This window comes from Onychomys torridus, chromosome 4 (genome assembly GCF_903995425.1).
Source record: "Onychomys torridus chromosome 4, mOncTor1.1, whole genome shotgun sequence".
Lineage (NCBI taxonomy): Eukaryota > Metazoa > Chordata > Mammalia > Rodentia > Cricetidae > Onychomys > Onychomys torridus.
The window spans coordinates 15,358,544-15,384,781 of record NC_050446.1 but is presented as its reverse complement, the minus strand read 5'-3'; the positions used below and the strand labels follow the sequence as shown (position 1 = coordinate 15,384,781).

At 47.8% G+C, this 26,238-nt stretch overlaps 1 protein-coding gene across 1 annotated transcript in view; it reads right to left on the bottom strand.

The window, feature by feature from the left end:
• Window positions 1-560: 560 nt before the first annotated feature.
• The window catches only part of Pax8 (paired box 8), a 58,706-nt gene continuing 33,028 nt past the window's right edge, over window positions 561-26,238 (bottom strand). Inside the window, exons 4-12 of the mRNA XM_036185387.1 lie at window positions 25,247-25,444; window positions 23,728-23,816; window positions 23,229-23,354; window positions 22,791-22,966; window positions 17,989-18,109; window positions 17,314-17,520; window positions 9,275-9,376; window positions 3,053-3,139; window positions 561-1,661 (exon numbers count right to left, since the gene is read on the bottom strand). Of these exons, the coding sequence (XP_036041280.1) occupies window positions 1,585-1,661; window positions 3,053-3,139; window positions 9,275-9,376; window positions 17,314-17,520; window positions 17,989-18,109; window positions 22,791-22,966; window positions 23,229-23,354; window positions 23,728-23,816; window positions 25,247-25,444 (1,183 nt within the window). The 3' untranslated portion in view covers window positions 561-1,584. The remainder of the gene's footprint in view (window positions 1,662-3,052; window positions 3,140-9,274; window positions 9,377-17,313; window positions 17,521-17,988; window positions 18,110-22,790; window positions 22,967-23,228; window positions 23,355-23,727; window positions 23,817-25,246; window positions 25,445-26,238) is intronic.

The window sequence follows — 26,238 nt, the reverse complement described above, 5'->3', positions numbered from 1 at the left end:
CCCTGTGGTCTTGGTTGGATTTAGTGGTAAGGCCAGATTTAGGATAAGAATACCTAGCTGAATCCACGACTTTGGCCATGTCATCCTGTGTCTTTCCAAGCTCAGTTTTCTCATACGTGAGATCAGGCTAATCTAAACTTTTCTTTCTCAATGCCCCCAACACTGTGCCTGGCACCAAAGAGAGAAGTTCGTCTTCTTGCTTATTTCCTTCAGCACCATGAAGTTCAAAACCGCTGTTCATGTGAGGCCCAGCTTATAGTTACTGGTGGATCTTCTCCAACTCACCCCTGACACTCTGCATTTCAGTTAACACCAACAGCAACTGCCTAAAGGGACTGGAATGGCACTGTGCCACAGCCGTACTTGATGCTGGCATCTACTTAGCGGATCAACTCAAAACTTGGAATAATTGATTTACCCAGGGGTGGATATCTATTAAGGAAAAGAGAGAATGCTAAGCCAGGTCATCTAAAATGTCCCATCTAATCTACATCTTCCAAGTGAGCTTGTCAGTCACTTGATTCTGTGCTTAGAGGAAGTCCATCCCCAAGGTGCCACAAAACCTGAGACCAAGAATAATGGTTTATTGAGTCATGTGGTAATGGTGGGTTGTCTTTAAAAAAAAAAAAGAAACAAGTATCAAGGAGAAAAGCCCAACATAGTAGGGAAACAATTCACTCAGAGGCCAAAGTCTGGGGGATGGAAAGAGGGACGCTTGACCCAAACAGAGCTTCATTTACGGTATTTACAGTGAGGTGGTGTTGGGGGAAGGAGCTGAGGAGCCAGAGAGGGAATCTTCCTGCTGGTCTTGGGGTCTCTTCAGTGGCTGTGTGGGCTGGAGCTGCAGAAAGCACACTTACATTGGCAGGACTGTTGAGAAGAGGATGTGATGGTCCCAGCCATCATGTCTTGCTGTGCTCCGTGTAGAGACTCGCTGCCAGCACTTCCCAGGGGACAGGTTCACTGTGGTCAAAGGGGTGACCCACTGGTTGAGAGGCTAGGGGGTGCTTGTAGGCTCACAGCAACAAGAAAAGGAAGGTAGGCTGACATCCCCAGAAAGTTGCTGGTTGACTGGCCCAGCAGGTGGTAGAGGCTAAAGGTGGTAACTCCTAGGATGACTGATAGGTAGAGCATTGGCCCTGGGCTATGACTAATGGGCCAGAAGGGCTTGCTTACAGTCCATAATTGCTGGAGTTGTATTGATGAAGATCCTACAGGTGGTCCTTGTACACCCTCAGACAGGTCTCCTTCTAAGTTCTTCGTGAACCCCTTTTTCTCTCCTTTATTGGGTACCAGCCTGGGTACATTTCTCCTCTAATTCCATCTCTTTTGAAATGGGATGCTTCTTCTTTTTCCTGGACCTCCTGACCCCCACAAAAGGAATCTCAGAGGACAGTTTGGCCTTCTCCAAGGTCATCCTGACTTTCATGGTTCATTAAACTGACCACACAGGGAGTGAGCCGCAATGTTGGAATTGTGGTTATTTTTCATGTAATAAATAAAGATTCCTTTGTGTGACTCTCTGGGGCCTGTCTCAGGCCAAGTCCTCCTGTTGCCTGGTTGTCCCCACTGTCCCCATGACAACTACAGATGGTCAAAGGCCGTGGCAGAGGTGGGTGGTGCACTTGGCCTTGTTGTAGAGCTGTAATAATATGGGGAACCTGGACACATTAAAACAACAACAACATTGCTGGTCAGAGGGGAAGTTGCACCATGACGTTCCTCCACGTCTGCTGACCTTTAAGACAGCACATGTTAATCATTTATCCCCCCCCCCCCATCTGACCATCAAAAATTAACTCCTCTCCAGCCTTCTCTCCTCTGGCCTCACCTTTTGAGTTTCTAGCCAGGAAAATGATGGCTTCTTGCCCCCTCCCTCATGACTGCTTTGACCTTCAACACACTGCTTCAAGGAGTAGGCAATAGAGAACAATTATCTGTAGCACCTCAAAAATCTGAGCACAGTGTGGGTCACTGGGATGCTCTCTGACCATGCCTAAATAATGGCGGGTCAGATCATCATCTTCTGAACACCCAAAGGAATTGTACTCCTGGCTGGTCTCAGGGGTTCTGGGCTTGAGGGACTCCCACAGAGCTCAACAGGAAGGGCCTCTTAACCCCACCAGCCTCATAGTCTTTGCCCTTTCTGACTAAACTAAACTAGAGGTGGCTTGGAGTTGAACACATCTGCTAACAGAGTACAGGTAAGTTCACACCTGGTCACTTCTGGGACTGTAAGATATGCCAACGAGAGAAGAGACTTTAGGGAATGGATGATGCAGCCAGTTTGCCAAGGTGTCTATGAACTGGACATCCTTAAGACCACTGTTTCTCTCTGAGTCCGATTTGCTCTAACAGCTGATGGGGCTACCGCTCGAGAAGGCGCTAGAAGAATTCCCTAAGGTCTTTGTGGATTTATTTCCCTCAGAATCTTCCCAAACTGTTTAGGGTCCCAGAGCCAGACATGGATGAAACAGCAGTCTCGAGGCTCATTGAAACCCACTTTCCAGATTTCAACCCTGAATACTGCTCAGTTCTCAAGGCAAATACAAGGAACTGGATGGAACAAAGCTTTGGTGGTGACTCACGACTATTTTCAACCTATTTAGATGACTAATGAGCAAGATGGTATCTTGGCCTCCGCTCCCAGGAAGGGGAGAAGCTGGCAGTGTGCAGTGAACTCCGGAATAGTGTCTCCTGGCAGGACTGTAAGCCACTGCAGGCGGGCCAGCTACTCTTGAGTTTTGCTCGAGTGTAACTTTGCCCTTTCTACCCTTGCCCTTCAAAACTTGATTCCTGAATTTTACACCAAACAAAATTTTAACAGACACGACTTTGGAAGGAGAAATGTGGAAACTGTGGAATGCTTGGCCTTCTGTTCTCTTCCCTAAACCCACCAGACACTGTGATCTGCTGCTGACTTCTATGAGAACTGCCCCCTCTCCAGACATTCCATCTAGCCGGAGGTCTCTCAGCTCTTTGGTCTAGCTTCATTCTCCACCACAACCCTCCCCTTGCCCACCAGAGGGCCTGGACAAGCCCAGGAACTTACTCAGCAGGCTGGAGTTGGGGAAGCGCCAGGCCTCGCTGTAGGAGGAGTAGGGGGTGTGGCTGTAGGCATTGCCAGAATATTCACTTCCTGTTGGAGCACACAGGCAAGAGACCTGTGAGGTTCATGACACTACCAGCTTGGGGACAGTCTATACAGGTCTGTCTGTAGGGCTGGCAGGGCTGAGTCCAGAAATGAACGGCACTGGACAGGGCATGTAAACCCACAACAGGGACAGCGGGGCTGAAGAGGTCCCACAGCGTGGGTCACTTCGGGCAGTTCCTTGATTGATACTCTGCAGCCCTCCCAAGAGCCCCAGGAGGCAGATACCACAATCCCCATTTTCCAGACAAAGAAATTGAGACTCTCTGTGATCCACAGAAACTCACGCAAGTTGAAAATCTGATGCAGTGTGGAAACAGCCAAACTCTAGGAGCCAGATTCAAATTCTACTTTTCCAGCTGCCGGGAACTCTCTACAGAAGGGACTTTCCAGAGGGGGCTGGCGGTCAAAGAGGGGATCAATTCTCGGGAAAGCTGTGCCCCTGCTTTAGGCAAACTCGGGATATGAATTTACACAAGGTAGGTCAGATTGCCTCATTCTGTCAGTTGAACCTTGGCTTTCCCAAAAGAATTATTCTTGTCAAAGAATTCACTGAAGAATTCCCTTACACAACAGCAACGAAGCTGAGCTGGCCACCACACCTACCATGGGCTGTAATTTAAAGCTTGCAAAGCATGTTTTTGCAACCCAGGCCCTTTTCATCTCTCTCAGCCATCCTGCGAAGTGTTCTCCCACACTACCAATTTATAGAATGGGAAACCGGAGTGGAGCCCCAGTCAGTAGACTGTCTCAGCTTCCACTGTTGACCAATGATGGACCATGAATTTGACCTTAGAACTCTTGGTCATAAATTCCAGATAATTCCTTCAAGTATTTACCTCATTTACAAATCCAGCCAGATTCTAGCCAATTTAATAATCAAAAAAATGTTTCTGCAGTCTTTTGGAAACTCATCTGTGATTGTGAGCAAGGTGCCTTCTGTGATTTCTTGTTTCCATCTCAGACTTCAGAATGAAGGTTTGAAACTCCTCAGCCCTGGAATTGGGGCAAACTCTCGTCCCTACTTCATGGGATTGGGGTGAGGATTAGATGAGGTGATGAGTATCAAGTGCTTAGAAACATGTTTTTTTTTTTGTTTTGTTTTTTGTTTATTTGTTTTGTTTTTGTTTTTTGAGACAGAGTTTCTCTGTGTAGCTTTGCCTCTCTCCTGGATCTCGCTTTGTAGACCAGGCTGGCCTCGAACTCACAGACATCTGCCTGTCTCTGCCTCCCAAGTGCTGGGACTAAAGGCGTGTGCCACCATCGCCCAGCTAGAATCATGTTTTTGATAAAAGCACAATCAAGAAATATTGGCTTCTTTTTATTTTCTCCTGAATCCAGTGCTAAAAAAAAAGTTCATGGGCTGGAGAGATGGCTCAGTGGTTAAGAGCACTGGCTGCTCTTCCAGAAGACCTGGATTCAATTCCCAGCACCCACATGGCAGCTCATAACTGCCTGTAACTCCAGATCCAGGGGATCTGACACCTTCACACAGACCTACATACAGGCAAAATATGAATGCACATAATATAAATAAATTATTTTTAAAAGTTCAGTGGATTCTCATATCGGTCATACAATAAATTTTAATGGCTGGGCTCAGGCCAGCCGGTCTGCTTCCTCATCAAGTGGAAGCCAGAGAAGAGCCTGAGGTAGGGGAAGGTTGCTGAAACCTCTTTGTGTCTAGTGGTTCCATACCAGGCAGCAGGCTCGTGGTAAGAACACAGGGACTTTCTTTGGTTAGAGACAGACCCATGCACAGATCTGGAAGAAAATACATGCACAAGAAGGAAGCAAGGAAAGGAGGAAAAAAGAAGAAACTAAGAAAGTGTCTCATCCAACCATTTACTTAGGAATGAAGAAACTTCTATGCAGAAGGCCTCAAGACTTTTTCCCACGGCCTCGATGCTAAGTGAGAGCCTGCACTCAAGCCTGGCTGCCATGATCTTCTGCCAGTGCTCACTCCTCCAGCCAACAGTGGGAACTAAGCCTGTTCACTGCCGGTGCACTCCAGTCTCCCTGGTTTCGGTGTTCCCTTAGAGGAGGCCAGGTCTGTTCTAGCTGTCCAGCAAGGCATCCCGTGCCCTTACTCTGGCCTCCCAAATGCTGAACATTGCAATCTCTAAAGGACAAGGAAGAGAGCTGAGAAACACAATGTGTCTGCCTCTCATTTTTATCATGCATTCAGGCATCCACTCACTCGGCATTTCTTTACTTAATATATATTCTGCATGCCTCTTTGCCCCAGTCGCTGGGAAGCTGGAATAGAGGCTGCACCTGGGTAGACAGTACACTTGGGAGTGTGGCATTTCTGCTGTATATAGACACATATAATGAAATGTCACCATCCCTAGGAAAAGCCAGTTCCCTGCGTTCTTCCATCGGATGCCACTAGCCTCTTTTCCTGCCTTCAGGGTCTCTGCCTTCATCTTCACATTCAATTCCAATCAGGCCAATGCTGATCTAGGCAAAGTGCCTTCAAGTCAAAGCTGATAATTCCAATGAGCACTTCAATGGTGGCAACTCGCCTGGCCTCTTAGTCCCTCACTTCCTTTGGAATCTGCCTTAGTCACCCACGTGGCTTTGTAGCTTGCCTACTTCTCCTACTTACTCTCTTCCGGCCCCTTCTTTGTCAGAACTCCACATTATGTGGAAGAACCAATCCCAGCTTCATGTTGAAGCCTTCTGAGAAATCAAGCTCGGTATTTAGTTCACCATCTCAACTGTTATGGCCTCTGAACCCATGATTTCCTCCACATCACTGCCTCTCCTGCTTTCCCCTGTGTTGACTTACCACCACCATCTATGAAGCTTCGCAACCCCAATCTATGAGGCATCTGGCCCATGTTTGCTGCCTCTGTCTCCCACCTCTGTAGTCAACTTGGTGGCAGGTTTTGTTCTATTTATCATCAAAACATACTGTGTCTCTCTTATTCCTCAGGCCTACTTTCCTAGCTAAAGCAACTAGTTGTCTCTTACAGAAACTAGGGCAATGATGCCCTAACTTGTCTCTGTGTCTACAATCAACTTCCTCGAGTATCTGAACAGCATTCTAAACCATGGCCCTGCTGCCGCCCATTTATCCCCACTCTGCAGGGCCTTCTCTGGGTGCTCACCACTCTCCAACATGCTCACCTTCTTTCCATACACTATCTTGCTAAATTAGCTTTTCCTGCCTCAGGGCCTTTGCACTTGATCTTCTTTTGGGCTAAGGATGGTTAGCCTCAGTTTAGCACTTGACTGACCACTTTGAAAATCTTTTCAGAAAGGCCTTCCTGTCTATTCAATCTAAAGTAGTCATCTGCTCTCCCTGTGGCTCTTCATTGCACCATCACATTTTATTGCCTTTATATGGTTATCTTCACGTGATATTATGTTTATTCATTCATTGACTTGCTTGCTGCTTGTTCTTATCCATCATCACAAACAGAGGGCCACACTTTGTGATTTCTGCAGGCCCAGTAGATCTTCACTAGCATTTATTAACTGAAAAAGTGATATGTGGGTAATAGAAGTATTAATCATGAGAGAATAGATGCTGTGAGGATGGCTGGAAAGGGGGATAGGTAAAAGTATGGATACATGAGAAGAAAGAAGAAATTGGATGGATGGATGGATGGATGGATGGATGGGCTGATGGGTAGAAAGAAGCATGGAATGATGTGTGTGTATCTAAAGATAGATGGATAAGAACAAGCAGATGGATGGAGAGAGAGGAAGGTAGTTGGATGAAAAGAGAAAATGGAAGAACAGGAGAAAGCATGGGCTGAGTCAGGATGAATCCAACTATCTAATGTGCTGGGTCTGTTTTCTAACTGATCGGAAAGCCATTAACTGCTTGTAGGGTCAGCCTATAGCTATGGCTTGTGTCTTTATTCATGGTATTATGGGATACAGTGTGGGAAAGTAGAAAGAGGCACAGATGTCAAATCACTAGACCTGTGTTTGAACAACTCAGTCACTTAGTATCATCCCTGAGCATACCATTTGGCTCTTATAGACCTTGGTTTCCTTAGCTATAAAACTGGGTTCTACCAGCCACTCAGATTTATTGTAAGGATAAAAGAGAAATAAAGTTATTCATATAAATGTGAGGTATGCAGAAATGTATAATAAATTACCACTTATTCCTTTGCAAAACTTATCAAAGAATGTATCTGGCATGCCTTATTTGAAGTCCTTATTATGTGTCTTACATGTATGCAGTAGATTTTTAATGAGTTAAGTGACTTTAATGGAAAGAAACCCTATTCAGTCAACTGAGAGATCATAGGCTAAGAGATGGATATGGTGCTATTTTTCTATGAAAGACACTCCTTCAGGAGTCATTTGCACAAGAGTGCTCTTAGGAAGCAGGTGATTCATTTTAATGGCATTGCATTTCCTGAAAACTAATGTGGACACAGCTTACAGGAAACCCATTCACTGTGTATGGTGAGACCCTTCCCTTTTGCGATTCACTTGCAGTCTGTGTACATGTACATGTCACGCATACATGCACACTGTACATGTATGCTTCTGTGTGAGAGTATTTCTCCACAGCACCCACTCTAGGAGAGGTCTTCCTAGAAGCAGCCCTTCCCCTGTCTTCCAGCTACTTCCCACGTCACACTCTGGCCCCAGGAACCCCTTGCCCTGGACCCCTGGACCTGCCCCCAAGAATCATCATAATTGAGAGAGAGAAGAGAGAGAGAGAGAGAGAGAGAGAGAGAGAGAGAGAGAGAGAGAGAAAATGGTCTTGCTTTATGTTGCTTCCTTCTCCTATAAGCAGACAGCAGGGGAAGTGGAGGGCTTGGAAAGGGGAGGTGCAGGGAGCAGACCGGAGCCTAGGATTTTGATTGAGAGGCCCCATTATCCACACTCTTAAAAAAATAACCGAATCTTTTCCTTTTTTATCTTGACCAATCTCATTTCACGCTCCACAAGAGGGAGGGAGGGAGGGAGAGAGGGAGTCCGGGGCCAGGAGGGAGAGAGGAGTCAGAATTCTGTATTTTCAACGCTGCATTAACCACATCGCCACGGTAACCGGGCAGCAACAAGTGCCAGCTCAGCAGGTTCCCAGGGAGCAAAGCCTCCTCTCCTTGCTCCCTCCCCTTTCTCTGCCTAAGAGAACTCAGCCCACCTGCCTGTGCACAGGGTGCCCAGAGTGGGTGGGTGGCTGGCAAAGATTAACCCCTACTAGAGGGAAGCAAGCTTGGTGGAATGGGGCCAGGTTTTTAGGGTCAGAGTGAGGGCTGGTAGGGGGTGGTATTGAGGGATCACACGTGGCCTGAGTTAAGAGCCCTTCCCAAAAGCTTCAGGCCCTTCTACCCCATGGGCAGTGGAAATGGTTCCACTCATCCACCCCTGGAGCTTTCCCCCATGGCTCCTAAAAGACTGGGGCTTTCCCAAAGAAACTGTCATTGCCTTGTTCATTTGTCCAGACCCTGATACCCTGGGTCACCGGGTGATGACTGGCAGACAGACACCAAGTGGACTGTCAAGTAAAATTTCAGGACACTCCGAAGGAGTGTGAAGGACTCTTAGCTCCTACTCTACGATACCCTAAGAGTCAGTAGGACCTGGGCCCTACTCATTGTTGAGTGAGGGTGGAATGCAAAGAAAGATGTATCTCACTCATTTCATCCGTTATCTTCACCACCACCATCATCATCACCATCATCATCACCATCATCATCATCATCATCATCATCACCATCATCATCATCATCATCACCATCATCATTGTCTTCATCATTCAAATTCAGATTTTTATCAAAGATTTAAACCATGGGAGACCAGGGATTAGGCTCCTGTTTGTCTCATGGTGTCTGTTGCACACTCTTCCATTTTAACGCAGTAGAAGAGGAGGAGGAAGCATAGGCTCTTGAATGTGAACATAGAGGTCTGTCTATGTGGGAGGTCTGGGAGAAGAATGCTAAGCTTAGAGGAATCAGGGAGCCAAGGCGGCCCTGGGGAGCTTCTCTAGGTGTTTGTATGAAGGTACCCCTTTGGCCCATCCTTCAGTGTCCTTTGGGAAGCCTATGAGTGGGAGACAGCCTATCTCTGTCACCTACTGTCTCCCTATTTCTTTCTTCAATACTTCCCTTTCACAACGCTTATGCCCAGTCCCTCAACCCTTACCTGCCACCATGCCTGCGATAGCAGAAGAGGCATAGCTGCCCTGTCCACTGGTGGGGATGTGGGGTGGGTATCCAGGCAGCGTGGGCCCCACCATCTCTCGCCCTGGTAAAAGACACCAAAGAGTCATTAGTTGGTGCATAGGTGGCTCCTGTGCTCACCATCCCACCCTGCTGAGGCTCAGTAACTCTCCTCTCAGCCAACACTGCTGGAGACACAGCCGTTCTCCAAACCTACCTCCTCTCTCCTCTGAGCCCACGTTTTTGTTTTCTCTAGAGGATAGAGGCTCACCAAGCAAAGGGCTCTTGCAATTGCAGTTCTCCTTTCTGCCCCAGGCCCTAGGAGCTTTATTTTCACAAGTATTATTTTTTTCCACAAAAATGTCATTATTGGGTGCCAGGGGTGGTGTCTTCTTAGTCTTTAGCTCCCTGCCTAGCATAGCAGTTGGTACCAATGGACTAAATAAATACGTGAGAGGCTGCTAGACTTAGTGAATCACTTTTCATCTGACTTTCAAAAGAATGACAAAGCCAGGTCTTGTGAAATAAAGATAGATGGATGATCCATCACTGTCCCTTGGGGGATATGGGGCAGACATTGCTAATCAACCATACAGGAAGCTCCTACTGCTCGGCCTGGACCTCCAGGTAGATATAATTAATCAGAATAGTAAGGGACATGAAACATGTTGGCTATTCCTGGACATAAGAGGAAACATGACTGAGAGATTGTCGACATTCCCACACGATCGTAAGTGGCATTCTTATCAACTCACTTCTTTAAAAAGCCATTTTCAGCAGGTTTCATGCCTGATCTATATCTGCTTCTCGGTAATTTGTGTCTACATTCTGGGGACACCAAGGCATTCCTGTGAAACCCCATCTCCCTGGATCTGTCTTCCCTCACAGCAGGAAATGAAAGCTTCCCTCTGGGAGACCTCACCTGGCCTGCTGATGTTCTCCCCTCCTCCCCCTGACCAATAACCAGAATCCTTCAACTGCCTCCTCATCACTCCTGCTCTGTGGGCCAGATCAGAATCTGCACATCCTGGTTTTCCAACGTCTGTTCATGTGATGACCACTGACTCAGAATATTTATTAACAATGGCCATTCCACTCTTAAAACGTTCCAATGTGAATGGTGGATTATTCGGGCAAACTAGTTCTTAGTGATGCTTGTAGAATTTCCATCTCAGTGATATTGACATTATCGCCTGGTAAATTCTTTGTTCTGCAGCTGTGCTGTGCATTAAAGGGTATGGAGCAGAGTCCCTGGTCTCTACCCACCAAATTCCAGTACACCAATGAGACAACCCAAAGTATCTCCAGACATTGCTGTATGTCCCCAGTGTGGAGGAAGCAGGGGACAAAGTCACTCCTGGTAGAGAAACCATTGTGTTGGATGATAGCCATTCGGCCCAAATGCTTCCTGCCACCTTCCTGAGGGGCTGCCTGTGAGCCCCTGTCAACCAACTCACCAGACCTATCTTCTCTATGTCATAGATTGTCCCCTCTTCCCATATGCCCTCCCAGATCCTTCAAACCTAAACTTCTTGAAAGGGTACCTAGTTAATGATGACGTACGGGAAGGTACATACCATGAAACTCTGTGAATTGTCAGCCCCACAATGACTAACTCTTTCTTACCCATGAGGACAATTCTTTCATTCAACAAGTACTTATTGAGAAAGTTCTAAGGGCTAGGCACCTGGGGACTTAGCAGAGAGAGGGGGGAGCTGAAGAGCAAAGCTTGGCTCTAAGCTAGGAGTCAGAGGCTAGGGGTACTCATGCTGCTTTTATGGCTTTCTGTTTGCCCTTAGTAGTCACTCTGACTCTAAGCCTCTTTCTTCATATGCAAAATGGAGGTGGTGATGAATGTGAGTACCCTTATGCAAGCTAGTCCTACAATTCTGAAGCTTATCAGAATAATTCAACCTGCTGCCTCATGCTCCAGGTAGACACTGATTAGTGCAACGGACACATTCTAGAAATGCTCATATCAATGAAGTTCGTGCAGGAAAACATCCTGTCAGAAGTAAGTTGTTAGTATTCATTATTTAAAATAGCATTAGGATTTTTAGACACCCAAACACCGGTTTCAAATTGACCTGCCTTTACTGAGTATCTAGCTCTGATTGGTACTGGACTAAACAGGAGGATTCTGTTCACCTGACATTAGGGCATCAGAACAAAGGAAGGGCTGGAAACGCTGGGAAAGAAAAGGGAAATGTGTCATACTTAGAATGAGGAATAAACAGAAGATTTACCCAAAATAAACTTTGCGTTTCACATGAAGGAGTCAGCACTGTGACGCCATTGCTGGGGACAATGGTTGGGAAAGGGCGATAGAAGGGAAGCAGAGCAGGGTGATGGGCAGCTGGGTAACATTAGAAAGAGATGGGGGGACAGACTTAGGCATCATACATTTGCTTTTCTTCTTTCTTACCTACTTTCTTTCCTCAGAAGAGAAGAAGGAAGCAAGAAAGGGGGAAGGGAGAGAGGAAGGGAAGGGGAAGGAGATAGGGAGAGATAGAGGGAGGGATGGGGAGAGAAACAGGGAGAGAGAGGGAGGGACTGGGAGAGAGACAGGGAGAGAGAGAAGGAGGAGGGAGAGATGGAGGGGGAGGGAGATAGGGAGAGACAGGAGAGGGAGGGAGGGAGGGAGGGAGGGAGAGAGAGAGAGAGAGAGAGAGAGAGAGAGAGAGAGAGAGAGAGAGAGAGAGAGAGATTTTGAAACTGAGACTGAATACTAGATCCAGACAAGACTACGAACAAAATACTTAATTTCTCCAAACCAAAATCTTCCTATCTGCCACACAAGGACGCGATTCAGAGAAGAGCTTGTAACTTGGGTTCACCTTACTTCCTGGTTGGTAGGATTTCTTTGCACACTGTGTAGAGGATTTTGAGGCAGGGTCCCATGTCTCCCATGAACTAAGATTAGTTTAGGCTCTCTGGTCATCTATTTGCTAATGCTAGTCTGCTGTTCCCTGAGCCCTTTCTGGTTCTGGCAGCCTGTGATCCCATGCCTCCTGCCCTTTTGGCCATTTTCTATCACCTGAACAGCTTCTTCATCTAGGCTGAGCTCCTGGGCACATACCTCAAACCACAATTGAACCCATGATCTCTATCAGTGGGGCTCACCCGGTGAACACTAGTTCTTGCAAAAGAATTCATTGGTCTCTGTCCCTCTGTTCAGGGATTTTAATCTTCATTTCTTCTCAGCTACCTAATTTTCTCTCAGCAAGTAAGATTTCTGAATCAATGGCCCAAACAGACCGCTAAAGACTTCCCCTAATAAAACCTGGCCCTCCTGGAAAGACAAATTTTTTTCTAGGACACCGCCCTACCCAAATTGTGCTTTTATAGTCTGTCTTATCAGTGCTATAAAACTCTCTGTTTTAATTTCTTTTATCTAAAAAAGGTGTATTTGTTTACATATTTTATGTGTATGGGTGTTTCGTCTGTATGGCAGCCTCACCCCAGAAGAAGGAATAGGATCGCATGGGACTGCAGTTACAGATGGCTGTGAGCCACCATGTGGGTGTCAGGAATTGAACTCAGGACCTCTGGAAGAGCAGCCAGTGCTCATAAGTGCTGAGCCATCTCTCCAGCCTCTCTGCTTTAGTTTCTTTCTTTCTTTCTTTCTTTCTTTCTTTCTTTCTTTCTTTCTTTCTTTCTTTCTTTCTTTCTATCTTTCCTTCCTTCCTTCCTTCCTTCCTTCCTTCCTTCCTTCCTTCCTTTCTTTCTTTACCAAAGCTGAGGACCGAACCCAGGGCCTTAGGCTTGCTAGGCAAGTGATCTACTGCTGAGCTAAATCCCCAACCCCTTTTTTAATGTAGTTTTTTTGTTTGTTTGGTTGGTTGGTTGGTTTTGGTTTTTTGTTTTGTTTTGTTTGTTTTTTGTTTTTCTAGACAGGGTTTCTCTGTACAGTTTTGGTGCCTGTCCTGAATCTCACTCTGTAGACCAGGCTGGCCTCGAACTCACAGATATCTGCCTGTCTCTGCCTCCTGAGTGTTGGGATTAAAGGCATGCGCCACTGCCACCCTGCTTTAATTTCCTTTTTTTTTTTTTTTCCTGCTTTAATTTCTTAAAGAACGAGATTTTGGAATGTGGGAGTGTAGCTCAGTAGCAGAGCAGTTGCTATTAATGTAATAATAATTTTATATTAGTAATAATGTCTTTTATAATAATAATTAAATAGCTTGAATTTAATGCCCAGTATTGGAGAAAACAAAACAAAACAACAAAGTCTTTCAGAGTCAAGCATCTTGAACCAGGCCCAGTATGGTGATGCATGCCTATAATCCCAACACCTGGGAAGTGAGACCAGCAAGATCTCTGTGAGTTCCAAGCCAGCCTGGTCTATAGTGAGTTCCAAGACCACCAGAGCTACATAGTGAGACCCTGTCCCGAAACAAGAAACAAAACAAGCACAGAAGCCACCAGTTAGAGATGGACACACTCTCTGCTCAGACATACTCTCCTACCCATGCTGTTTTGAAGGCTCTTCACTATAAATGTCTCCTTGCTGACTAATCCCATCTCCTGTGCTCTCCAGTAGACTTCCAATGGGGGCCTCTTCTAAAAATGTTGACATAGGCATCAACATAGGTTGTCTGGCTACAAAGTGGGGTTGTCTAGGAAAATTCTGGTATCCCAATATTCTTGGTAAATATTCTAATTAGAGGTAGAGAGGGGGAACAGAAAGCCATTAGCTAAGGAAGGAATCCAGAGGGTAGAGGTGATTTTAGACTATTTTATTTGACCCCTTTGATGTCTGCCCTCTGTGTGACCCCTTTTCAATGCCTTATCTTGTTCTGAGAGCAAGGAGAATTTATGGCAACCCAGAAATCTCTTTGGCAGGACTAAATATAATTTGTACAAAAGAATGGAGGAGGATCCTGGGCTCCTTGATGATAAAAACCTAACTGCAGCTTTCCCATCAGCTGAGCCGTAGCCAGCCTTAGAACAGCAAGGACAAGGATGTCCTTGATGTAACTGTCGTGGCCATTGGGTTGGAATCCAACAGGCGGCTGGCGGGGTGGGTACGGGTGGTGTTCTAAAGGGAACTAGCAGGAACTGTAGGTAAATCTCATTATTTCCCGAGTTCTAATGTTTCCTATTTCTTGGCTGACCAGAAAAAAGCCGAGGCTCAGAGAGCAGTCATTCTGGAGACGAAACTCCCAGAACCCTCCGGCTGAGAGGATCGCTCAGGGAGGAAAAGTCTGCCAAGCAGGTAAAGAGTTTCGGCAGGTGGCAGGGTTTCTTAGGCAGGGTCACACAGAGGAGGGGCTAGGAAGATCCACACAGCATTGAGCTGGGCTAATTTCAGAAGGAGAACTCCTGACTCTCCCTTCCACCCTCCTTTCCTGCAGAACAGCCCGGGAGTGATTGGCTCTGTCTCCTCCTCTTTCTCTCAGATTTAGCTCTTTCCCTGGTTGGAAGGTTATAGTTCTCGGGCTCTTAAGTTCATTCCGTGTCTAACATTCCTCCATTCTCCTAGGTTCTCTGGACCCCATGAGGGCTCAGCCGAGTGATGGGTATTTAGGTCCAATTTTGGCCATGCCTCGGGTGGGAAGTCTCTGCGGTCTGCACTGATCCCCTGAACTCAGCTTAAACAATAGCCATCATCTGCCTTGTCCCTAAGCAGAAGATCTGGGCTTGGCTCTCTAAACTCTAGTCTTCTCTTGCTTCTTGCTCTTGGATCCCTGGTCCCCAGATCCCACAAACCTGGACACTTGGTGCTCTTCTTGGGGCTTTTACCTCTAAATAACATGTGGCCAGCCATTCAGGAGTGATCAGATCTAGGCCTGGCTGTGGGGGAGGGTCAAACTGGCTGAGGGTCTGCTAAACTATGGATTTGGTTACCTAATGCCTGGGTGACCTCCTGGTATCTGTCATCAGCTGCTTTAGCCCACAGACTGGATGACAGTCCTGCAGCTGTCTTGGAGAGTGGGCTTGACCACTAAATTAACAGACAATAGAAACAGGAAGTATCAGCCCTGATCATATATGTTGACAGGGACACTTCCAACTTTAAAAGGTGATAGGATGGGAGAAAGTGTGAGGCTTCAAGGGTGAGAGAGTTTGCCCCAGGCTGTTCTATAAGCTATAAGATAGCCTATGTCTCAGGGCAGTGGCCACACACGCCTTTAATTCTAGCACTCAGGAGGCAGAGGCAGATGAATCTCTGAGTTTGAGACCAGCCTGGTCTACACAGTGAGTTCCAGAACAGCCAGGGCTACACAGAGAAACCCTGTCTTAAAGAAAGAAACCATAGCCTGCATCTGTGATGATTTGTCTATACTTCCAGCTCCTGTCTGTCCTTCTCTCTCAGCCAAGTCTCTGCAGCTCACACAGTAATGGAAGAACTGTCTTGTATCATGTGCCCTCCACCCTCAGCCATATCCCTTACCACTTCCCGGTCTCCAATTCCCAGGAGACAGACAAGTCCATGCAGCCTCTGTGCTCCCACAACAGACACAAACCATTTCTTTCTATCTCCTGTCTCCCATTCCAAGTTCTCTGGCTGACATAATTTCACTCAGTTCACAGGTTTGTGCCTTTTAATCACTTTGCTCAAAGCAAATGAGCCATCTCTGCTGACTTGACCCTCTTGAAATTTCCAACTCCAAGTCAACACTTTTTTCCTTTCTTCAGACTCTTAACCACCGCCTCTCCACCCTCACATTCATTGTTCATGTCCATCACAAGGGTGCATGGATGCGCAGGGAAAGGAAAATATGCCAGTTGTCAGACAGACAGAAAATGCTGTCATCGCTTATAAGAAAGCATGCCTGGGCTGAGGTCACAGGACCTTTAGAACCTCTGAGCCAGTGGGAACCAAAGTCACACTGCTCTGACTTCTCAAGCCCGAGGGCCTCTGGGGCAACACTCCTACTTCAAATGGAGCTACTCTGCTCTGGTTGGGACAGCTGGTTTTGGCGAAGGCTTTCATTCTAAGATGCAAGAGAGGTCTAGAATATCGGAAAACTACTGGTCCAGATGGCCTAGATGGTCCTTCTCTGGGCTGTCTCTGTGCCCATTAAGTCTCCCTGGCTCACTTATATCTGTTTTAACCTCTCAGGGTGATAGGGCTGGGGACCAGGAGAAAGGGAGGGATGCCCTCTGTCATTAACTGTCCAGGCTCAAATGGAGAAACTCTCTTCACACAGGAGACTTCCAATGCTCAGCTGGAAACTAGCTGGCTTCCTGCCTTAGTTCTGAGACCTCCCAGGGCCCCTGTTTTAATATCAGTCAGATGTCTGGAGCAGTGAAGGGGTCTCTGCCTGTACCCAAACCAAACTTTGATCCCTTTAGACATTGCTCAGGTCCTGACTGGTTGGAATACTGTCCTGTTTGGAAGATGCAGCTGAGATTAGATATATGGGTGGTCAGCCCCTGCCCTGTTCCCATCTGGAGACTGTAGCTAGGTCTTCTTCCTCTTGGACTGTTTCCTTTCCAGGACACAGAGGTTTGCTCCGAATGTCCCTAACCTACTTCAGGCTTTAAGCCAGAACAGGACCCTCAACACCTCCAGCTACGAGGTTTCGGAGTCACCAGGGCTAAAGCAAGGAGAGGTGCTCCCCTCCCCTGCCCTTTAATGGTGCTGCCACTCCCCTGGGCGGGAGCACAGCCACAAATGGTGACTCAACATTCCTTTTCAGGAAGTTGATCCAGAAATTGGCTCTAGAGGCTTTTCCCCTCCACATTTTCTCTTTGTTTCTTTTTGAACCTACTTTTTTAAAAAGTTTACATTCTACAGTAGCACCTAGCTCCATTGTATAGGTCCCTGTTTCCCTATTTGAAGTGATGAATCCCACTTGATGGCACCCCCAAAATGGCTGTTTTTGATTCCTGACTTCTCCCACAGGGAAAGAACCAGGTGCTGAATAAATTAGAGACTCTCGGGTGGTGGTGGTGGTGGGCTGGATTTGGGCTAAAGATGGGACTGGCCTCAGACCAGAGGACTTTGGGATGGCCTGGATGACCTCCCTCCCACCCCACGACACTACAGAGCCCAGGACCTCCCTGTCGTACCTGAGAGGAGGGCCTGGCCCGTGAACTGCCCGTACACGGAGGCAGCATGGGGAAAGGCATTGAAGGGTGGGACCGAGGCACCTGCTGGGCCCCCAGAGCCGACTTGCTGCAGATCCAAAAAGGCGGAGCTAGATAAAGAGGAAGGGGTGGAGCTAGAACTGGAGAGCTCTGGGGTTTCCTGCTTTATGGCGAAGGGTGAATGAGGATCTGCCGGAGGGAGGGAGACAATAAGGAGAGAGGGGTGTGAGATGATGGGGTGGGAACATGCACAACACAAGCCATGAGATGGGGCAAGGGTATGGGGACAGGCAGGCCTGGCTGCTGTAGGAGGAGTCTAGGATGGTGAGCCGGGGCTACACAGTGTTCCTCAGATGGAATGAGATGGGGGCGGGGAGGGGGCTGGAGGCTCTACCTCCCTGCTGTGCCTTCTGCCAGTGTAGATGGATGGGGAGACTAAGTATGTGTGTGCTGAGCCTCTCCCAGCAAGAGGGAGTGAGGAGATCCGGGACAGGGCCAAAGACTGAAGGAACCACCCATTTACCACTTTTCCTTTCCAGGCCAGCGCCCCAAACACCTTCCTCCTGCCAGCCAGACACTTCTGCCTTCCCCTGCCCCAAGCCTATTCTGACCCTCACAGTAGGGGCCAGATGGCTCAGGAGCCTCTGGGCATCCTACCTGCCACCACCGGGTAGGTCTGGTGAGTCGAGAGGTTGCGTCCCAGGGGTGTGTTGGAAGGTGTCAGGGTAGCCTTCCCATCATCCAGGGCACTGTTGAGTAAGGGCAGTGGATACAGCCCCTAGAGAACAAAGAGAAGTCAGCAGGGGAGAGCAAGGCCCCTGAGCAAGCCTGTCTTCCTACTGTCCCTACTATCTGTCTCTGGACTGGGCAGCACCAGTCTCCCCAGGAAAATCTCCCTTGCTCACTGTGCCTCCCTTCTTGCTCACTCTCAGCTCAACATGGCATGTTTGATGGGGCCATGTTCTCCCACTCTAAGACCTGGAAACCTCCCAGGACCTGGCTTAGGGCTCTCCCTTCCAAGCTTCAGAATTCAAGGCCTGTTGGTGGCATAGATGCCCAGATATGTGATGGGGAGTGGCCATCAGAGGATCGTGGCCTGACCGGGTGCATGCTGGTCTCTTTCCTATTTCCTCACATGGTTTGGGCCCATAACACAGGACATTGCCTAGGGCTGGAGCAGGTAGCAGGTGGGGCTGCTCAGAGTCTTTCACTCTGCTAGTAATTGATTCCTACATAGACAGGAAACGCAAGTGCCAAACTGAAGAAACTCACCCCTTCTCTTCAGACTCTGGCTCTGGTGCTCATCGATTGCTATCAACTTCTGCCCTAGACTAAGGGCAACCATCCCTTCCTACACTTGCAGAGAGCCACATTCAGGCTTTGTTGCTATTCTTCTTATTGAGCAACCCAGTGCCATGAACCAGTCAGACTATGTTAGATTTACATTACATGTGCAAGTAGAAACATTTAATTTCACCTTGAAAGATACATAGGATTCATTTTGTTTCAAAAATTCTATCAAGTACTTGGGATCATCTTCAATAAGAGCTTGTTTCAACTCCTACTGGTGTTCCTTGGCTATGGTCTGACGCACTCCTTGAAAAAATAATTTGTTAGGATAAAGGCATGAGTATAGTCCACCCTGCCTTGGCTCCCTGCTCCCCTTCCTAGGGAGAGACAGCTCACATCCACTCCACAAACACAGGTCACACATTTCACAAAAGCATTGGATGAACTGTTGTACAAGACTAGAATCAAGGAATGGTCCATGGTTATATAACAGTTCTGCTGAAGACAATTGTTTTCAGTAATTTCTGTTGAGCTCAGTTCTCCAAGGAATCACAGTGCTTTCCAGTTGCATGCAGGGCACTTTTGGAAGCTGCAGTCAATTCTGGAGGCCACCAGGGCACCATCAGCATGTAGCAGCAATTACTGACTAAATGGCACTCTGGTTCCATTCTGCCGAGGGGGCCTACTTAGAGGCAGGGTGGAGTCACTCAGAGCTAGATTCTAATGAAACTGAACAAAATACCTAATTTCTAGAGAGTTTGAGGAAAGTTTCTAACGTCTTGTGAATGTGTTGATTTGACAGCAAAACACTTACTCAAAATCAAGTTTCTGTTCCAAATCCAGGCCAAAGAGAAAAGGAAACCTACATAGTTAGAGGTTTGGGTGGTGTGTTTACTATCTTAAACATGCCAACGATGACTGGTTTTTTTTGTTTTGTTTTCTGGACTTGAACTTGAATTGGAGGCAGGAAAGTGTAATGATTCTGAGCTAAAACGACCTAGGGTTTTGATTCTGCAGTCTGCAGGGAGCTGTGGTCTGTTTGAACTCTCTGAGCCTTGATTTTTTTTTCCTACCTTTAAGTATAGGGGTCCTAGAATTTACTGCACATGACTGATTAAATATTAATTGTGATTTTAAATAAAGTGTTGCTTGTCACAGAACACTCAGCAAGCACAGATGTCCAGCAAGAAGTGATGATAGATGTATTTTACTACCGTAGGAAGAGTCAGTAACTGCCACATTCGTGGCCTGTCTTCACAACGTTCTCTCTCATTCTGTTCATTCCCACGGCGGTGGGCTTAAAATACAGAGGAAGAGCTACCCAGACTTCTAACCACAGCGGGGGTGACCCTGCCAGGGAAAAATGGGGTCACTTTCACCCTTGTTGATTTTCCAGACAAGAAGTATGTATCTTCATCCCATGCTATGACCAGGTATCAGTACCTGCTTCTCTCCCAAAGACACAACGCTTTATCTGCCTGGGTGAAAGAACATGTTCCTTTGGGGTGGCAGAGACAGGATAAGCTGAAGAGCAAGGTTCAGGCTGGGTGTTCTCTGCCCTTGACAATGCAGCTTGATGAGTGAACAAAGGAGGAAGAAGCAGCTGAGGGACATTGGGTTGGGCTTCAGTTTAGTCCCCTAGGCTAAGGGCTTAGACAAGCTTAATGATTTTCAAATGGTCTTGTTTTATTTAGTCATTGCATAAGAATGCCCCAGCATACACCTTTAATCCCAGCACCTGGAGGCAAGGCAGGCAGATGTCTGTGAGTTTGAGGCTAGCCTGGTCTACAAAGCCAGTTTCAGGACAGTCAAGGCTACACAGAGAAACCCTGTCTCATAAAAAAACAAAACAAGAGCTGGGCAGTGGTGGTGCACGCCTTTAATCCCAGCACTTGGGAGGCAGAGGCAGGTGGATCTCTATGAGTTTGAGGCCAGCCTGGGCTACAGAGTGAGTTCCAGGAAAGGCACAAAGCTATACAGAGAAACCCTGTCTCAAACAAACAAACAAACCAAAAGCAAAACAAACAAACAAACAAACAAACAAAACAAAGGATCCAACCAAGGAGGGTGACACAAGGAATTGCCATGTTAAATATAGGTAAGGGTAGATCAAGCCCTATGAATGAAACTAGGGTTGGCAGTCCTAAACTCTGCAATCATCTGCTTCCCCAAGTCCTCCCATTCTCCAGGCCCTGAGTAAGCCTCATACAAATTGAAAAGCTGGGCTGTGTGGCCACCAAGTCTCCTGTAGTTCTAAGAGTCTCTCATCCTAAGAGACTCCATGCATACCCACCAGCATGGCACAGGGGCTCACTCTAACCAAGCAAGGTCCTTTGGAGGACTTGTGGGTGAAGCCAGGAAATGGCTCCAGGACCTAGCGGATACCGAGGGTCTCCTTTTGGGGCTTCATTACTCTCCAAGGGTAGCTAGTTTAGGCACATTGCATTTTGCAGGCTCACCACCATAGAATGAGCTTCCTGCAGGCTCAACACTTGCCTCTTGGAGACATGCTCTGATTATCAGATGTGCACCCAGGCCTTCTCCCTGGGTCTGCTGATAGCCAACTTTGTCTACACCATTCACAGCTGTCATAGCCAAAGCTGATAAAAATCACTGACGCATATTGCCTACCCAGCTGTGGGAGTTGGCATGGGGCCAGCGACCCAGCTATTCATTGGCAATGTTTCAACTGCTTGTTAGCATCATCATTGTCTCCCTCAGGTCTTAAAGGTGTGCTTATAGGCTTGCCTCAAGCCAAGAGGAGTGATAGGCCATACCCTAAAGAGTTTCCTGAGCTATTTGACTAGATGGGATGAAGGGAGGCAGACATTGGAACCATTGACATATTAAATGTCTCTCAGTGGTTGATAGCATTACATGGTATTTGTGGCCTCCGTGTGGCAATGTTCATATCTCTTTTTTTCAGAAGCCATCCCATTGTAACCCATTCCAAGATCTGGAGAGGAAAACTTCCTATAGCTGTGTCTTTTTTGTTTTGTTTTGTTTTGTTTTGTTTTTTTCGAGACAGGGTTTCTCTGTGTAGTTTTGGGCCTTTCCTGGAACTCACTTGGTAGCCCAGGCTGGCCTCAAATTCACAGAGATCCGCCTGGCTCTGTCTCCCGAGTGTTGGGATTAAAGGCATGCGCCACCACTGCCCAGCTCTAAGAGTTTCTGATGGTTTTTTGTTTGTTTGTTTGTTTGTTTGTTTGAGCTGAGGATCAAACCCCAGGCCTTGAGCTTGCTAGGCAAGCGCTCTACCACTAAGCTAAGTCCCCAACCCCTAGCTGTGTCTTAATCATTCTTGATTTCTCAATTAATTTGTTGGTTCATCTATTTGATATACCTTTGTTGAGTAGCCATTAAAATCCTGGGCTTGAGATTTTACTCAAAGGTAGAGGGCTCATCTAGTGTGTGTGAAGCCCTGGGTTTGGTCTCCACCACCACAAAAAAAAAGTAATATTAATAAATAATAATAATGTTAGGCTCTAGAAATGAGGGCAGGGGTGTCTCAAGAGGCTGCCCTGTCCTTAAGAAGTCTGTTGCCTTTACCCCCTGCCCGTTAGACTATTAGGATGAACTGTGAAGTCAACAGAAGCCGTGTGTGAGACAAGAAGGATGACAGGGCCCAGAGGGGTGAATCATAGGTGAGGGGCAGGGACAAATTCATGGAGAGGGCAGCTGAGCTGAGTCATTGCAGCCAGCTGGTGTTTTTCCAGGTAGAGCAGTGAGAAGAAAGGCATTCTAGCAGGAGGGCACATGGTGTACCAGGGCAGAGAGGTGTGAATGAGGTCGGTGTACTTGAGCACATGAGTCACACAGAATCCTGGTCTGTGAAAAGGGAGAGACTGAAGGTGGGCTAGGTGTGCTATGGAGGTCATCATAAGAAGGGTGTGAGCCTGAACTCCAATTGCGGTTCTGATTCTATTGTTGGAGGAAGCCACGGATGGCAAAAGGATGGCCCTGCCTGCAAACACTAGGCTCAGCATTCAGATTCAGGTTGCAGGAGGAGGGCTAGACATCTTGTGAACAAGGCACGCCTGCCACTGGACGTTGCATCGAGTGAGTGTCCTGAGCCCATAAGAGCAATTTGGAGTTGTTTTGATGGCTAGAGCTCATACTTGGCTCGGGTCCTTGCCTACTCTGCCTATGTCCTGCACCCCCCTTCTTACCTGCTCGCCTTTGGTATGGCTGGGGGAGGCATAAGCCTCTGAGTAGTGCTGCCGTTCAAATGGGCAGTCAAGCGGCTCCAGGTGGTGCTGGCTAAAGGCGTCTGTCCGAAGGTGCTTCCGGGGACCACTGCTGCTGCTCTGTGAGTCGATGCTCAGCCGACAGCTGTCCTGGTCACCTAGTGCCCCCAGGCAGGCAGGAAGAAAGCTCTCAGGGGACCCCTCTAGCAAGCCACCAGACCAAGTGGCCAAAGCAGAGGAGCAGACAGGCTGAGAAGGAAGGGAAAGGGTCAGCAAGAGGAAGGAGCCGTGCTCCTGTGAATAGGGGGTTGCAGAACCCTACCCAGTCCTGGGCCGAAGGAAAGGCCCGTCTTCCTATCAAAGCTTGAGCAAAGTGGCATCCTGTGTCTCATACCACCCCCAGGTCCCCTGAGAACTCACTGTCATCCAGCTTTCTCTTGTTGTCACTGCCAGGCTGAGCAATTCCCAGGAGTCCATTGATAGAGTAGGTAGAGCCCAAGGAATCTGACTGGGGTGACTCTGGGGGTGTTACCGCTGAGCTGGGGACTGCAAAGGAGGAAAGAGAAGGTCAGAAGTGGGAGATGATACTCCCCACAGCCGCTACTGCTACCGTGGGTTCAAAGCATCAGGCCATGCTGTGGACTGAGGCCCTGAAGAGCTAGAGTCCTTCATTCCAAGGGCCTGCTAGTGGGAGAGGCGCCTAGAATGATGTTTGTCTGGTGTGTCCATTTCCCCATGTGCCTGCGAGTCTCCCATGAGCGTGGAAGTAGACTTTGTCTCAGGGTAATAACTCAGTCTGTATCTAAACATATGAGCACTCATATGTTCTTGTGTGTCTGTGTGCATCTGTGTTTACAAGGGTGTGGAGATTGGATCTACATTCAAAGGTGTAGGAACAGCCAAATCCCTGAGCACTCACTCAGTGTGTGTCCTGGGCTCAGGGACTTGGTGGCCACGCAGCTGTCCATGGGAAGGTTGAAAGGCTGCTGCACTTTGGTTCGGATGATTCTGTGAGGAAGCAGAAGGACCGTTAGAGAAAGAGGATGAAATAGGAATAGGAGCTATGGCTGTCCAGGACCCAGTCACCTCCATGGCAACCCACTTAGATATCTAGATATCTTTTTTCCTTTTTTTTTTTTTTTTTTGGAGACACAGGGTTTCTCTGTATAGCTTTGGAGCCTTTCCTGGAACTCACTCTGTAGCCCAGGCTGGCCTCGAACTCACAGCCTCCCGAGTGCTGGGATTAAAGGCATACGCCACCACCACCCAGCAGCCACTTAGATATCTTATATGTATCTCCAACCCAATAGTCAACCATCAAACTATGACCTCACCTTATTCACCTGTTTCTCCATGTCCTGTGTCATGACTAGAAACATGGGTCTCTCAAGGCAGAGATCCAGATGCAGCTTAACAGGGTTCCGACAACTTGACCTCGATAGCCTCCCCCGAGTTGATCTTGTTTTGTATCTTGTTGTGAACACTTGAGTGTGTGCCACCATCTGCTCTGTTCCTCTACAGAATCGAATGACCCACCCTACATGCTCTATCCAACTGTTTCTCTCCTTTTCAGCCAGAGTGAGCTTTTTCAAATACAAACCAGCTTCCTGCTTAAAACACACTACTGGATGCCCTCCGCATGTGCGTTAAAGGCAGGAGTCTGTTAAGGGGACCACAGGCTTCTTGGGGACAGTTTCTTCTGGCATCTTATGCTCGGTATACTTCATGTTCTTCTTGTCTCTTAACTGGCTTTCATCTCTTGTGCAAGCTCTCATTAGCCACAGGCTTCTGTGTGTGCTGCGGAGTTCGTCTGGTGACACTTTCCACCTAGTTAATTCCTCCTCACTGCTTCTTACTTAGGGAAAAGCCTTCATGATTTCCCTAAAACAGGTTACCATAGGCTAGCCCACATGCCATCAGGCTCCTAGCCTCAGCAGCTCAAGTAGCTGCATTTTTGCCATGTCTTTGTGGGTACTCTGTATCTGTGTTCTCCTCAGATCGTAAGCTCCACAAGGACAGGGATTTTTGTGTTCTGGGAACTAACACAGAAGAAATGCATGAGTTATGTGTGAATGAATGAGTAAATGAATGAAAGAGGCAGTGAGCAAATGATTGAAAAAGTGAACAAGTAACTAAGTATGCCAATGAGGCCCAGGAAAGGATCTGCTCAAGAAGTTTCTTTCTCAGAATCAAAAAGGACAGGGTGTTTAAGGAAGGGAACACATACAGCACAACAGAGTGTGGGGACCGAGGGGGACTCCATAATGTGAGCAGGAGAAGCCTGGGAGGTGTGGCATGTGTCAGGCCTGGGAGCTCCTACCTGATTCTTCAAAGCAAAGCCTCTTCCAAAACCCCTACCCTACCCAGGCCAGGCCCTTCATGTTTCTTACAGGAATCTTCCAGAACCTGAGAGGGGGCCGGAAGCCACTGTCTCTCACCTGTTGATGGAGCTGACACTGGGTACAGTGTCGTTGTCACAAACACCTTCTGCCAGGAGCCGGTCCCGGATCTCCCACGCGAACATGGTAGGATTCTGCCGCTTATAGTCCCCTATCTTCTCCACCACCTTGGGAGTGGCCACCTTGGGCTTGGAGCCCCCTATCACTCCAGGCCGGATGCTGCCAGTCTCGTAGTACCTACTCCAATAGAGAACCCCCCCAAATTACCCGATAAGCAGGTGGGGCCTTTGAACCCCTCTGAGTCTCCTGAGGAGAGGTGTGGGAGTGAGACAGGCCTCTCCCCTGACTCCTGCTCAGCCTAACACTGGATTTCTCTCCAATCCACTTCGCTTGTTTGGGTAAATTTATGCTGCTACCAAAGCAAAACCCCTCTACAAAGACTTCATCCTGGTTTCTCTGTCTTCTGGCCAGCACCAGAAAGCACATAAGGCTCTCCCTTGTAAGAAAGGGCACTGTGGAGTCACAGACTTGCAGTGGTTCATTTCTCTTATTCACCTTCTCTTAGCATGATTGACTCTGCTCCTTTGCGCTCCTGGCCTCACTCAGGGAAGCCAGCTGGAGTCACTGACCCCTCTTTCGGGGTCACTTTTGCCTCGTCCAAGTCTGAGCCATCCCCCTCACCCTTTGCTCTCTGGTTTTCTACCAGGTTCTATGGTTCAAGTTGAAGCCACTTCTCCCAGACTCTGAAGTCCAGCCTCACTTGGGATCCCTGGCCTGATGATGAGCCTCCTCCTCCTCCAGAACCTATCCACCTCACAACTAGCTGGCTGACAGATTCGAGCCTTGATCAAGATGACCTCTCGCCTCCTTTGGTCTTCTCTAGTCTCTGCTGCCAATGAAAACACGGTCTATAAAAACGCCATCGTCATCGCCAGTCAGGGATCGTCTCCTCTCTGGGACTCCTCAATCGTCCTCCTAATACTCTCTCCTTGGCCCTGAGAAAATACCTCTTTCCCTCTAACAGTATCAAG